Source organism: Talpa occidentalis, unplaced genomic scaffold (genome assembly GCF_014898055.3).
Source record: "Talpa occidentalis isolate TD23 unplaced genomic scaffold, MPIMG_talOcc4v2.1 talOcc4.6, whole genome shotgun sequence".
Taxonomy (NCBI): Eukaryota; Metazoa; Chordata; class Mammalia; order Eulipotyphla; family Talpidae; genus Talpa; species Talpa occidentalis.
In genome coordinates, this window is record NW_023604972.1 from 115557919 (window position 1) to 115573164 (window position 15246).

At 38.1% G+C, this 15246-nt stretch overlaps 1 protein-coding gene across 1 annotated transcript in view; it reads left to right on the forward strand.

Moving 5' to 3' along the window:
- EMB (embigin) overlaps positions 1–15246 on the forward strand; it is a 40427-nt gene that overhangs the window by 4161 nt on the left and 21020 nt on the right. The window contains exons 2-3 of the mRNA XM_037530731.2: positions 7118–7207; positions 14984–15170. Of these exons, the coding sequence (XP_037386628.1) occupies positions 7118–7207; positions 14984–15170 (277 nt within the window). The remainder of the gene's footprint in view (positions 1–7117; positions 7208–14983; positions 15171–15246) is intronic.

Sequence of the window (15246 nt, forward strand, 5' to 3'; positions counted from 1 at the left end):
AAAAGAAAAATCTTGTACAGTTTTCAGCATTAGGGCAAATTCATGATTTTAAATAACTACCTGTCATGTATATCTATATAAATAGATGTATAAGTATAAATTTGTGTGTGGGTCCTGTCAATGGAATATAGAAACCAAGGTGAAGGGACTTCCATGGTACAAATTGAGCATCAAAATAAATAGTGATAATGATGCTCATATATTAGTCTTCATTGAATGATAGAGGATTTGGTGACTGTTTACTCATTGAAAGTAAGTGAATCAATTGAAAATTTGATGTGACACAAGATACTATAGTTTCAAAGTAACTTCCCATAACATTTGTGTTAATAAAAAGGAAAAAGAACAAATTGACTGTGGAGAAGCTTGGCACATACCAATTAATTAAATGATCAGAATGAAAATCCTCTGTAACAGAGAAATAAAAATTGTGTCTGATAGGATGCAAAGTAGAATACAGTACCTCTTTCAAAGTTGTCTAAATGTGTACTCAGATTCTAATCTATTAAACACAATTGTTCTGGAAATCTTGTAGGTTTCAGGGCCATAAATATCAGGAGACTGAAGCTGTTTCAGAGTGAAGAATAGAGACACATGGCAGCTAACAGCAAGGTGTGATTCTGAGCTGGAATCTATTGCTAGAAAGCACAAATAAGGACTTTTGTTGAAGTTGTAACTGAGATAGGGTGTGACGATGGGGTGGTAATGCATAAATGATAATTTACAAATTTTAGTCAGTATTGGGATGATGTGAGGACATGCCCTTTGTAGGAAACAAGAGCGATGTTTTGCAGGGGAATGGGTCATCAAGTCAGCAACTAATTCTCACATGTTTCACAGGGGGAAATTTCTCATTCTGTGTTTAAAACTTCTTTATTGGGGTTGAGATTGAAAAGAAACAAAAGAATTAGTTCAACACCTAAGAAAGCTTGAGTTATGGTAGTTTAAAATCATCAGAATAGTTGAGAAATAGTCATTGTAATTAGGTACCATTTTCCAAAGGAGTATTTGGCCTCAAACAGAAACATATTGTAAGTGTTGAGACTTTTTCCTAGATGTAATCTTTAGGAGTTGGTTTTGTACAACTGACCTTACATACTTCACTATATAAGGAAAATCTGAGAAATAAACAACTTATAACACACACACACTGATGTGAAAGAAAAAACTTCATATTTTAGGCAGGTTTGCCACCCACCTCAGACTGTGCAGCTATTTCTTTTCACAACCTTTTCCCTTTACAAGGCAGCAGAGGCTCTTTCTGCCCACTTATGTCTGAGCTCTTTCTGCCCACTTATGTCTGTGCAAGAATCCTTTCCTTTCCTTTTTAACATAATGAATCTGCCCTTTTGGATATCAAAAAGAAAAAAAAAAACCTTACATTTTATTACAAATGAGTTCCATCATCTTGGTAAAACATTGTTAATGTGCACACACAGCCAAATGCCTCAAGCAACACACAGTATATGATAGCAGATTTTTTTAAGAAATAGTGTTATACTTTTAATTGAAAATAAGTTATCTAGAATTTTTAAGGTTATGGTGTTTATATCATTACTGATGTAGTCCTACACCAGTAGCCTTATAATTAGAGTTCTGAGATACAGTCTGGGAAGTTAAATGTCTCATTTGATTGATCCTGAAGCTTTTGTGATTTAGCCAAGCACTGGTTTGCATTTCAAAACTCTTATCAAACACTGGGTGTCTCCTCACAAATGCCAAGGGTGTGGCAAGAATGATATAAAAAGAATCCCAAGAATTGTTCATGCTTTACAATATCTATCTAAACTATGCAGAACAAAACTTCAGGGCCACAGGCCATTTGAAGCTTATCAAACATCATGGTGTTGCAAGTACCTCAAAAATCAACGATGTGCTTGCCAATTTTGAAATCAGAGCTTCCGTCTTTGGCATTAGTGACATTTTGGACGGGATCATTCCCTGTTGTCAAAGTATTATAATTGTAAAATGTTTAGCAGTATCCCTGACTTGTACTTATATAGTGGGTGAGTTGTGTACCCCTTAAAGTTATGTTCAAGTCCTGATCCTTGGTACCAATGAATGTGACCTTCTTTGATAGTCATGTCTGTGTACATATAATCAGGTTAGAATGACGTCTCACTTGACTAGTCCAAGCCCTGAACCCAATGAGTGTGGACTTTGTAAAAGAAGCGACTTGGATACAGAGACACAGACACACGGGGGAAGATGGCCATGTGAATACACAGCCAGAGATGGAGTGACGGTGCTGCAATTCAAGGAAATCCCAAAGATTGCCAGCAGCCACCCCATGCTAGGACGAGGCAAGGGAGCAGTCTTCCCTAGAGCCTTCAGAAAGAGAAGGCTCAGTTCAGACATCCAGCCTCCAGAACTGGGAGAGAAGCTTCTGTGTTACCAGCTTCACCACTTTGTGATAATGTGTAGTAACAGTCCTAGGAAAGTAATATCACCTGCTATAGTTAAGTTGTAACCTCCCTCCAGTTGTGACAACCAAATTGTCTTGAGACAATTACTAAATGTCCCCTGAAGGGCCAAATCATCCCACTTGAGAACAACTGAACAAAATCGAAGTCTTATCAAAAATAACTTGGTGGGTAAAACATTTTTAAAAGCCCTCAGTCCTGGAAAATTGCAGAAACCCTTGTCAAACTTTTGTTTTTTTTTTTCTTTCTTTCTTTTATAGAGGCATGTTTTATTTATTTGTTTGTTTGTTTGTTTGTTTTGTTTATACATGCACTGGGTACAGTCAGAAGCATGGGAGGGTGAGAGAATTCACCAGAGCCAGAGCGGGGAGCAGAGCAGGCAGAAGGACAGAAGTACACTGCTGAGGGGAGCAGCAGGCGGCAGGAGAGGTCTGCGCGCCATGCGGGACCCTCCTCCGGTGGCTGGGGAGCAGCCAGGGATTGAACCGGCGCCACAGAGGCCGCGGGCAGCCTCGCAACCCAGCGCTCAACCGCTGCACCACCGGGGAGGCCCAACTTTTGGTTTTTATTAATCTTACTTGGCATGAATTTCACTGTTAAAATATAATGAACTATGTGAGGTGGTTCAAACATGAGTTTCCACACTGTCCTTTGAAATGTATTGCAAAAAATCATATTTTAAAGGAAAGATCTATTTGTTTATATTCGCATCTGAGCAAGTTTTAAAAATAGTTTTGCAGGGCTCTATAAAAGTGTACTTTGCTCTTGTCATTAGGCTTTTTAATTGTTCTTTAGCATTTACTTTTACTAGCTTTAAATGACCTTCTTGTTCAATAGTTCCCATACTATGGGAAAAATATGAGTTCCCTATGTGACCTGTTCCTGACTTAGAAAGGCTGACTTACACATGTTCCCAATGGGAATTTACTTCCTTGACAAAGCTTCTTTTATCTTAACAAAGTCTCTCTGGACATTAGTGTCTAGGAACCAAGGTCACCTTATCCCCTCTTTTCTTACTACCACTGCAGTTAGGAATAGCACACTGTATTCCTAGAACGCGGAGGTAGAAGTCTAAATGTTCTATTTAGAAGCAATATTGGTAATTGGATATTTTAATGCTATAGTTCATCCCTGTCACTACTTTAATGGCCTTTTCAATTTGGCATGGACCCAAGGTTATATACAGGTATTGCTTCCATGAGGAAATATATTCTGAGTTCCAAATTTCTATTGTATACATGGTATATATTAATCATTCCTAGGTTCTAGTGTTTCTGCAGTTGAGGAGTATTTTTATAATGCCATCTATCAGGATGATGGAATTAAGTTTATTAAATTTTTAATTTATGTGTATTGAAAGCAGTCCATACATATGTGTGTGAGAAAAGAGGGCTGGAGAGAATGATATCCTAATAATAGCTTTTCAACACATGCTTGTCTCTAAATGAAGACCCATCCTTCCAAGATTTTAAAATATAATAAGAGATTTGAGGGGGATTTAGAGAATGCTTATTCTTAAATAGAGGTGATTGGAACTTACTTTCTGATTTAAATAAAAGTAAATCTTATCTCCCAGTGCAGCTTTTTAGTGTTACTTATTCTCTTGTTTCTTTACCAATTTATTTCATTTAAGTGGGTCCCAGCACTAAATGTGCGTAGCTGCTACCTCAGTATTTTAAGTAGAAATCACAGGGTGCTTGTATGTTTATTTCATTTGAAAACATTTATGGCACCAATTGTAGGCCCTTTTAGCAATGTCTATATTAAAATGTATTATTTGAAAGACATTTAAATAGAGACCAATTCGCCACTGCACATGAAATTATAACAGGTGAAAATTAGGATGTTATTTAATTCTTTGTTGCAGCAACCTTGTGCCACATCTCCTTTGCAGAGGGGAAAAAAAAATAATCTCTGGAACAACTCTTAGGTGTTATTCTTTTGTGTTAGCATTTTGCCACTACTTGTAAGAGAATAGTGGAAAATTTCCAGCAATGATTAAGAAAGGTAAATATGAAAACTTGAGGACTGCCATGTTATGATCTTGGCACCATCGGACAATATTATACAACTTTTCTGACCCTCCCTTCTGTCTCTGTGAAAGGGAACACCAAGTAACAAGTCAGTGGTTGGACCTGGATTAGGATACAGAATTCTGTTTCTCCATTTTGTGTTTCTTTTTGTGACTCAGCCTAATCCTTTGAGGGAAGTATTCAAACCACATCTGCCTGAATGTCATGCCAATTTCCTTTAAACGTTGGCGGAATCAGCCCTTTGCCAACTGTCCTCCTACTGACAGCAATAAGGTTTACATTTTTACTTTTTTGATTAAAAAAATAACTTGGCTAAACAAAGGACTTTTCATTTTTACTGTTCTAACACCTCTGTGGAGTGCCCTGCTTCTCCACACATTTTGTATATATTGTCTCTTAAAGGGACTTTTCCAAGGCAAAAATCATAACCGTTACACGTGCTCTTTCATACTGGAGCCTTGTGCAGTGGAATCTTGGACCTGATAAGGACTTAAATGAGAGTATAAAGTTAGGATACACTGATTTATCGTTGTGATTATATTTGTATATAATCTGATAATTGGAAGTAGGCATCACAGCTGATGTCTTAGGCAACTCCCCAAACTTCTCTACTCTTCAGACTTGGTTTTCCTTTGCTTCCTATTTTTTCAACTTTTTTAACTTTGTATTTTTCCCAGTTCAAGCCTACACTCATTCTCTCCTTGTTCGAATGCAGGTTCCAGGTAGACCTTTCTGTCTGGGTTCCGAAGATAAATATGGGAAAATAACCCCCAACTCCAGCTCAGTCTCCGCCTCAATTCTACCTCCTGGGTCCCTCAAAGATGTAACTAACATGCCAAGTTTATGAAATGTCCAGAACGCTTAGAGTCATCATTATGAGGATATACTACACTGACGTTTTCATAACTCTGCATCACAAAGTATGGACCTAAGTCCACATTATTATGATCCACATGTCCCTCCAGAGGTCAGCTTCATATTCCTCATCAGCATCGAGCATGCATCAAGTGTTTTCTGTGTTAACTTATTTAAGTGAAATAAGAGTAATGATGACAGCAGTTTTCTACCTTATGTCACTCTTACCAACCCTGCTGTGAGTAGTAATAATAATATAGGATATCAGGTGATCTCTAAAGGCTATGGGCTTGTTTCAGGGATAAGGAGTGTGGTGAGAACTTTCAGGATTGCTTTCAGCTCTGCAGTAGGTGAGGCTGAGAAAGAAGAGTTCCCTAGCAAGGAGGCAGAGATAGCAAAGCTTATGTTGTGCAAGCTTCACTGAACAGATGATACGGTAGAAGATCTTCCTTCCATCTGCACCTTCCTGGCTCCCCATCCAGAAGTGATTAGCATCTGCTTTGATCTTTCTGAGATATTTTTCTTTAATACAACCTCTAAGTGAGCTGTGCCTGATTTTTTTCCTCTGTGTGTGTGTGTTTGAGAGAGAAGAGAATATGAAAGGATGACTATTACATATGGATGAAGGAAAGGTTTTATATTCCTGATAGCCCAGTGAAAAGCTCAGGGCATATTTTTCTGTATCATCACTATCAGGTTGGTTTAGTTATTTAACTCATTAAGTGATTATTTAATGGGAAGGTACATTCCACTTTGCATTCAAAGGGACCAAACCCTTGGGACCCAACTTACTGGTGAGCCAAGTCCTGCTAGGTAGATTTTTTTTTTTTACTAGGCAGTATTGAAAAAGCTGCATGTCAGCTGAAGCACAACAACAGCAGTTGTTAATTTGATAATGTTTTTCATACATGGAAGAAAAGGAAAGAACTAGAAATCTAATCTTGCACTAGGAATAACCTTCAGAGCAGAGTATAAAAATGGGGAGGAAAATAGCCAGGTTTAATTTATGTTGAATGAAATGCTTAAAGAATGCAGCCAAGTTTGCAATAATAAGCCTTTTTTCCCTCTCTGACTTGTTGGACAGAGGTGGGATAGTTTTCTTGGGAGGCAAGGTCTGTTGCCCTAAAGCCAAAGAAATAACCAGTGTGAGGGAAAAAAAAAGCAGCTTTGAGTAGAGTGGGAGAGGTGGAAATAGAAACTCTGTTTCTCTGATAAAAGTTTTCAAAAGAAGAGAGAAATGATGGAGGCAACCCAAAAGTGATTTTGGTGCAGGACAACTGAACTGTATCTGGAATAGACTTTGTAATCTGACTACCGCTGGGAAGCAAGAAACACAGACCCCACTGTGTATTTTATCTTCTCCGAGCTCCAGTGCCCAAGGTCTCCTTTTTATACCTTCTTTATGCCCTTTATTGTGGTCTCTGTCCCTCTCTGTTCTTGCTGCTCTCTGCCTCTTCGTTTTGTTTTTTTTTCCTGATACTCTTCCCTAATTCTCACTTTCTTCAGTTTCTCTATGTTTTATGAAAGAACCACAAGTGGTTAAAAAAATGAAAGTTTTTTTGAAGCTCCCTGCTGTAAATCAATAGGGAATTTTCAGTAAAAAAAAATCAAAAGAATTAGAAATTTAATCATATTCAATAGTCTGGTATATTTCTGGATATCTGTGGAGCAGATAAGACCTAGTTATCCAAAGCTGCTTGAAATATTTATTTTTACTAGTAGTATACAATATACCATTTAGAACTAATATTAGATCATCACTTAATCTTAATACTAAACTGTAATCACATATTCTTTTTCTTACAGCTTCACCTTTTACAAGTCTACCTCTCCGAGAAGAAATGATGGCAAAATACACCAACTTTTCCTTGGAGAGTCATAACATATCATTGACTGGTAAATGTATCATATTTCAAATAACACTGTGTCCAAGTTTTAATTTTTCATTAAAGACACTTTTTCTTCTTTTTTTGAAGTACCAACTCCTGCTCATGGTCCGAGAGAGAAACGCCAGCGCGTTACACACTGTACAGTAATACAATCTGATGGGAGTCTGATTAATGAGGACATTGTGCCCCGTGTGCAGGAACACAGCAGCTAGTCCAGACGTGGGAGGACTAAGAAGGATTCAGGGGGAGTCTGGGGGACACCTGGGAAGAGGGGAAGGTTCACTTTGATTTGCAGGTTTTTTTTTTTTTTTTTTTGTGGTAACATTGGTTTACAAAATTATATGTGATTCAGAGGCACCTAATCACACCGCCCGGGATTCCCTGGGATTCGTGTCACCATGGTACCCATCACCGATGCCTGTAGTCCACCATGAGAGTCCACTGTGCTCCCTCCCCGTGGCAATACCCCTCTTTTCCTCTTGAAGCCTCAATTCCGCAGTCAGATTTCTAGGAGTTGTTGCAGATATTTTTTATGTTTCCATCAATTCGGTACATCTGCTGACACCACTCTTCATTGATGGAATTTATGCATCCATTGGAACACCTTGAGGCAGAGAAATTAAAAGTGCTATCACATGAGTCAGTTATAGAGCTGTGGGAAAATGGGTAGGGGATTTGAAAATAAAACTCAGCTTGGTGTTCTCTGTCACAGTTTGAATTCCAGAGTTTCAAAAGTAATCTCAGAGTTCTTTAAATGACTAAGAGTAGATATTTGTTTTGGTAACAATATTAAAGTGAAAGTGTATTCAGAATTTAAAATGTTTTAAGCTTGCTTATTAAGTCACTGAATTTCATCTAGCAATAAATATGGACTTTAACTGTCCTCTGGTCTTGAGATCTGTTTATGTATTTCCATACAATATGAATAAACAAATGTGGCACTCCCTCTGTCCCATTATCTGATACCATTGGAACATTTGCACTGAGCTCTTCGGTGGAACATTTCTGTGACTTTGTGCAAATCCTTATTGTTCCTCAGTGTCTGCAGCCCAACATTTGGAGTTTATTCTTACTTGTAAAAACTAATCCTCACTTCTGTGTTGTTATTTACTCTTTTACAGTTTGCACTTTCTGGTTGGTTTCCTCTGTTGGGAAATGTTTCTTTCTGAGTGATTCATTGAAATATGGTTGCTCTTCCTTTGACATAGTAATGGTGACAATAGCACTTCCCTTACTTACCCAGTGATGCTGGAGCCTGGCGGGTAAAATGATCAGGTGCCCAAGAGCAAGAGCACTTGGTTGGACGGTTTAACTCTTAACCACTTAACCACAGTATTCTTACTGTTGTGAAGGGACCGGTGTTCACAATTGCTCATCATTTCCCTTCTGCATTGAACTTGGCTTTTCACTTCCTTCCGGAGCACTGAATTTCAGCATACCCCAAATGTAAGCAAGCAGCAGTGTGTGACCATAGCTCACACATGCTGTCTCCTCCCACCTGCTGGTTATCTAATTTTCTCTTAAAAATTCCTGCTAGACAACTAGTAGAAAAATCATAGAAATCTGGCTGTGGAACTAACAGACAACCAGAGGGGAGGGGAGGAAACAGAACAAAATGGGACTTCTAGCATAAGTGTTGTATGGAACCTGATCCTCTCTCTTCGCATCCCTCCTGCTATTGTTCAAATCCTTCAGATGTTTGAGAAGTCAAAGGCTATATCACAAATAAAGCACATATGGAGAAAGCACATATGTAATGTATTTAAGTTAAGTTGGTTATTTCAAGTGTTATGATTCCTAAATAGAGCCACGGAGGTCTAAATGGGTGTCATTTCTTAGAAGACTACAATTTGCTTAAAGGTCCTGTGCAGATGTAAATTACTGAGAGGTTTTAGGACATTTTTTAAAAATACAGTTCAGGAACTAAACAAGTGGGCATAGTCTAAGAAATATAGATATCATAGATGTTTTTGCAACACTAATAAAACTACAGAAATGCATCCCAACTGTAGAATTTTGGGTAGTTGAGACACTATTCATTGAGTTCAATAGGAACATCTGTTGGTTAACCAACAAATATTTTAATACTAGAGGTAAAACTTTTAACATATTTTTGATGCTTATGATTTCTTGGCAGGAAGGAAAGCAGAAGCACCTGCAAAGTATTATACGAATGATGAGATATAATAAGTAGGGCTTGGAGGCGGGACTGCCACAAAGAAATGTTACCTTGTAGTTTCAATCATGTAAAAGCAGCATTTAGGTCCTCCCTGGTGGCACAAGGGGTTGGGACGTGGCCTATGGGGCTGTCCACAGCCACTGCAGCATGAGTTCAAGCCCAGCTGGGGAGCTGCCCACATGGCGCAGCAGACCTCTCCTTGCTCCCTTGCTGCTCCCCTCAGCGGTGTTCTGTTCCCCACCAGTCACTGGTGAAACCTGTCACCCCCCATACCTCTGGCCTGTACCTCAGCTCTTGTGTGCATAAATGAATAAATCTTAAAAAAAGAAGCATTTAGTTGAACATATGAATATCTAAAATGTGTTGAGCACACCATTTATTATCACATTGTTTTACTGGTGCATTATAAATTTATTTAATATTCTATTAATATTTTCTATTACAACCATGATTCAGTAGTTTACAAGTGATGAATAATTTCTTTACATTGTCATGAGGATTTTGTATTTTGGAGAGATGGTATGTAATGTTGGTTCTGAGACTTTGGATTCAGCCACACTGAAATTTGAGATTCAGCCCTGTCCTTATCTTGATGCCTGATTTTAAGGAGATAGCCCATCTTTGCCTCAGCTTCATCATCTCTGAAGTAGAGATGATATTTGTGGAATTAATTTCATAGAACTTCTGTGAAGACTAAATGACAGAATCAGTGATAACTTTTCTTGTATTTCCCAATGAGATACATGGTTGGAGAAAGGAAGGGGCAATTATTGGCCAATTAATTTATTAGTATATATAATAGCTCATTTAATCCTTTCTACAATCTCATAAAATACGTATTGTCCCATTTTACACATGAGGAAACTGAGTTGCCCAACATAAAAGTGCTTTGTTTTACCCTGTGAGTGATCATAGGTCAGGAAGCCTAGCTATCAGGCTGCTTGTTGTGAAATGGTGGTAATAATGTATATCTTAGCTTCCTACTGTGTTAGAAGGCTCCAGTGAGTGACATCACCAAAAACAGCAAGGTGCCCCGGGATCACCTTCTGCATTGTAATTATCTCTGCAATGCCTACTACTAGAAGTGATAATCCTGTCAAGTTTCCTTGCCAGTCCTCCCCCAAGAAAGATGGTTTGTCTTCAACTCCATGAGGTGTAAAAGAAATAATGCCAGAAGTCAAAATAGCCTTTTTTGGGTGTTCTGACTTCCAGAGTTTTCTGCAGTTCCACTGGCTACAGTAAGAGTAGGTCATCCGGTTCTGAGCAGTGTGGTCCTGCAGAGTTAAACCATTAGGATGAGTGATCTTCAGCTCAGACCCTAGATAAGACAGAAGTCTCCAAAGGCTTTGCCTTGAAGCAGCGTCTCAGTGGAGTTTTGCTGCCTGTGAAAGTTTCCTGGATTTTCAATAGATGGTCCTTCTACAACTGTCCTGCACATTTTGACCTTTTGAATCTCCTTCCTTCTCTATGAGTTAAGATCTCCTTTCATATACTAGCAAGGGGATAAACCAGAGCAGTTCAGCCTTCTGAGGATGCATGCAGCACCTGCAGAGATGGTAGCTACTAGGAAAGATACTGCTGAAATGTGAATCCCTTAATGGGGGGAGGGGGAATAGTGCTGACTAATTTCACTTGCATCCTCAGATTTCATCCATCTTGTTGCACATTGCCAAAATTCCTTCTTAAGATTTTGAGATATTCCATTGTGTATATAGATCATATTTTGGGGAGACACTCATCCATCAGTGGACATTTGGATTGTTTTTATGTCTTGGCTATTGTAATATGATGTATCTGAAATAGTCAAACACAAACAAAGAATAGAATGGTTGCCAGGGAGTGGGGGAGAAAAATGGGGAAGTGTTGGACAAAGGAATTAGTTTCTGTTAGGCAAGATGAATAAGTTCTAGAGATCTACTTTACAACATGGTACCTTTCAAATAACAATACTGTACCAGACACTTAAATGTCTGTTAAGATGGTATATGACATGTTAAGTGAGCTCACTACACTTAAAAACATACTTTTTATGCATATGAAAGGTTTCAGTCAGTTAAATAGTCAAAGTTTTAATTTAGAAGGACAGCTTTGGTATTGTTATAGAAAATATGTGGAGGAAGAGAAATTAGCCAGGAGAAGTTTGAGGTAATTTGGTTGGTCTTGGTGAAAGATAATGAAGGTATAGGGGAGGGAAAAGCTTTCCTTGACTCTTATAGTGTCCTTGACTGGGTCTAAAAATTTACCTGACAAAAACAGGTGAACAGAAAAAAAAACCTACAAATTTAAGAGAAGTTTTGTGTGACACAAGGGTCTTCTTAAGGAAATGATTTGATGAAGAATGGACAGTCATGGGAGGGGGATATGATATATCACAGAGTATGAGGTTGAGTGTAATAAACTAAGGGAAACTTAGCATGGCCTCTTTGTTAGTATTTGCTTTTTCTGAACTCCCTCTATATTTAGAGATAAGGATGCTCCTTTCCTGGTGTATAGAGGGCAGCTCACATGAGGATTTTATGATCTATTTCATGAGAGAAGGGCACGGGTCAGGGATGGTGGTTGGAATGACCTGCTATTTCTCAAGCTCCTTGAGTTAAAAATATCCAGTATGCCAATATAACATAGCTTGCTAATCCAAGGACCTATTATTATAAAGGGGATTAGAGGAAATTGGGCAAATATGATTGGTATTTCAGAGATTGAATTAACTGAATTCTGCATGTGATTCAAAGTCATGCATCAGTGAAGAGAAGGTTAATGGGTCTTCCACGAATGTATTGTGTTTGAAGTATCTGTGGTATATCTGGGTTTAGATGCTCAGTAGATGCATGGAGTTAAGGATCTGGGACTAAAGAAGGAAGTCTTGAGTAGAACCAAGAGTTTTGCAAATAAAAGATGCTAGAGATAATAATTGGAGCCAACGTGGGAGTATCATATTGAAAAGTAAAGAGGCCATAGAGCAAGATACCATAAAACACCCATATTTTAAGGGGGTTGTGCTAGCAAAATCATGCTAGAATCATGGCGTGGAAGCAGAGTAAAGGGAATTTAAAGGAGTACGTAGTCACTGGCAATGTCTGATTTTTCAGAGACATCAAATAAATTGAGAGCCCTGGAAAGAGGTGGTCAGGTGAAATAATTAGGCTGTTTTTAACTTAAGAGAAAGTACATTTTGTACTGTGATAACAGGATATGCTCCTTTGAAGTGACCGTGTGGGTGAGGACAGACTGTATAGGGAACTTTTAAGAAGTTGACTAATGAAGAACATTCTTTGAAAGAGAGATAGGATCCAGTGGGTTTGTTTTTATGTACAGTTTATAGAAACATTGTAGTAGCTGTGCAACATAATAGCTTGATATATGTGTGTACTGTGAAATGATTACCCCAATTAGTTTAGCTAATGTCCATCACCAGGACTGAATACATTTTACGGGTACAACTTTACCGGAGCTAAAGGTGTACGGAGGAAAATCTACAGAAAAAAGAAATTCAAGACTGAATATCATAGATCTTGAGTATTTCCCCCTGTAACTTGTATCTGGAATAACTTTGGGCATGTAGTAGGTACTCAGCAAATCTGCTAAAATGTGTAGATCCCTTCAGATACTCATTTCCCCCTTATGTTATTGAATCTTTCTAAGGTCTTTCTATACCCAGGGTTTTTGTTATTTTTTTTTTCTTCTTGAGCAGAAAGTTCAATTTAGCAATTTTGGAATTACATGAGTGTTTATTTCAAGCATGTGCTCACAAAGCATTTCACCCTAGCTGTGCTTCACTGTTTGCAAACTCTGCACCTGGCCATTGCTTAAGGAAGCATTTTTGTAAAGTTTTAGATAGAATTAAAAGTGAAATTATGCTATTTTATTAAAGTTCTCAGATCTTTCTACATTTTGTTTCTGTTCTACTATTAATGGTGTCATACCATTATTGAGTGCGATTTTGGGAAATATGTTTATATAATGTATCTTTTCCAAACACAATCCTTTCCTTTCCCTTAAGAAGTTAAACCAGGACCTCCCTGGTGGTGCAAGGAGTTAAATCTCAGCACTATGAAGCTACCCACAGTCACTGCAGCACTAGTTCGATCCCTGACCAGGGAGCTAATCCATATGGCACAGCAGACCTCTCCTGTCTCACCCTTACTTGCTGTACTTTATTGTTTTATTGCCCATGTGTAAATCCCTAAATAAATAGATTAGCTGTATTTTTTTTCTAAAAACATGTTTTTTAAGGATGTTACAAGTTTTAGGATTTTCTCTCTCCCATTTCTGATTTGTCAAACAAACCAGATTATTCATCTTGTAGAATTCACAAGCTGGATTTGGTTTACTTGCATGGGGTATAGTTTAACATGTCTTCATATCTTCTGTATTTCTTGTAAACTGGTAATTGGATCTAGAAGTCTCTGTCAGTTTCAGGACCCCTCCCCCTTTATATTGATGGAAAAGATGGCTTTCTAGATAGTCAGGTGTTCTTCCTCAGGAGACATAATTCTGTTTTTCAGAGTTGATGATCCTTTTTTGAGATGAGTACAGCAGTTGGTGCAAAATGCTGAGATCCATGATTCATTAGGGATCGCAACATAAGTGAATTCTGTTTCTATGGTATCTTCATTTGCTCGAATTCTAAAAAGGAAAAAATTCCTCTTCCACTATGTGGTTACCAGTGGCACAAGTAGTGTACTTGCTTGACATTTTCCCCCTTTATTTACCATGGTCCATTTTTTTAAAAGATGTCTAGGGCTTCCCTGGTGGCACAGGTGGGTTAAGCACTGCACTATGAAGCAATCTGAAGCCTCTGCAGCATCAGTGTGATCCCTGGCGGTCAGGGAGCAGCCCACATGGTGCAGCAGACCTCTCCTACTCACCCGCTCTCCCCTCAGCAGTGTATTTCAGTCAGACTGCCTGTTCTGTTCCCCGCTCTGTCTCTGATGAATCCTCTCAACCCCCACATCTCTGGCCTGTACCCCAGCTTTGTATGCATAAATAAATAAATCTTTAAAAAAAATTAAAAAAAAGATGTTTATACAGATCCTCCATGAATGAGTTGGTACTATGTCCGATTCCATGAAAATTCAGAAATACAGGGTGTTTAACTTCTGTCTTACATTTGTACCTTCATCCATTCCCTATGAGTTCTTAGAAGACTGTATATCACATAAGCCCACATCATGCACAAAGTATTCCCGTAATAATTCCAAACAACATGATTACTGAAAGGAGAAAACTATCACTCAAGTCTCTCCCCACTAGTTTTGTTGTACAGTTGTGCTGTCTGTACACTGCCAAAGCATATGGCACTTACAGAGTTCTCTCCCTTATACTCTTGTTAGCTAGACATTTTCAGGAGGTTTAGATCTTGGCCTTAGGCTTTTGCTGTCCTGTTAATGTTAGCAAAATTTTTCTTCAACTGTACCTATGAAAGAATAATAAAAGGAACCAAATCTATGTTGATGGAAGAATAATTCCTCAAAAGAATTTCACATTAAGAAACTGTTGGTAGGATATTATCATCAATGATTTAAACTGTCTTATATATTGGCTGTCCCTAAATGTAACTTTCACATCTTTTTTTGTTATTGTTGTTTCTTTCCTTTTTTATAGAACAGTCCAATGTGCCAGTAGAAAAAAATATCACTTTAGAAAGACCTACTAATGTAGAACTCACATGCCAATTTAAAGCATCTGGGGATTTGAAGTCAGTAAATGTGACTTGGAAAAAAGGTGACAAACCACTGGAGAATAATTATCAAGTCAATGTATCAGGAAACATCCTGTATACACAATACATGTGAGTATATAAAATTTTAACTTGCACGGCTAGATGAAATTAGCTAAAATATGAATATTTTTGCTGAGCATTCTTT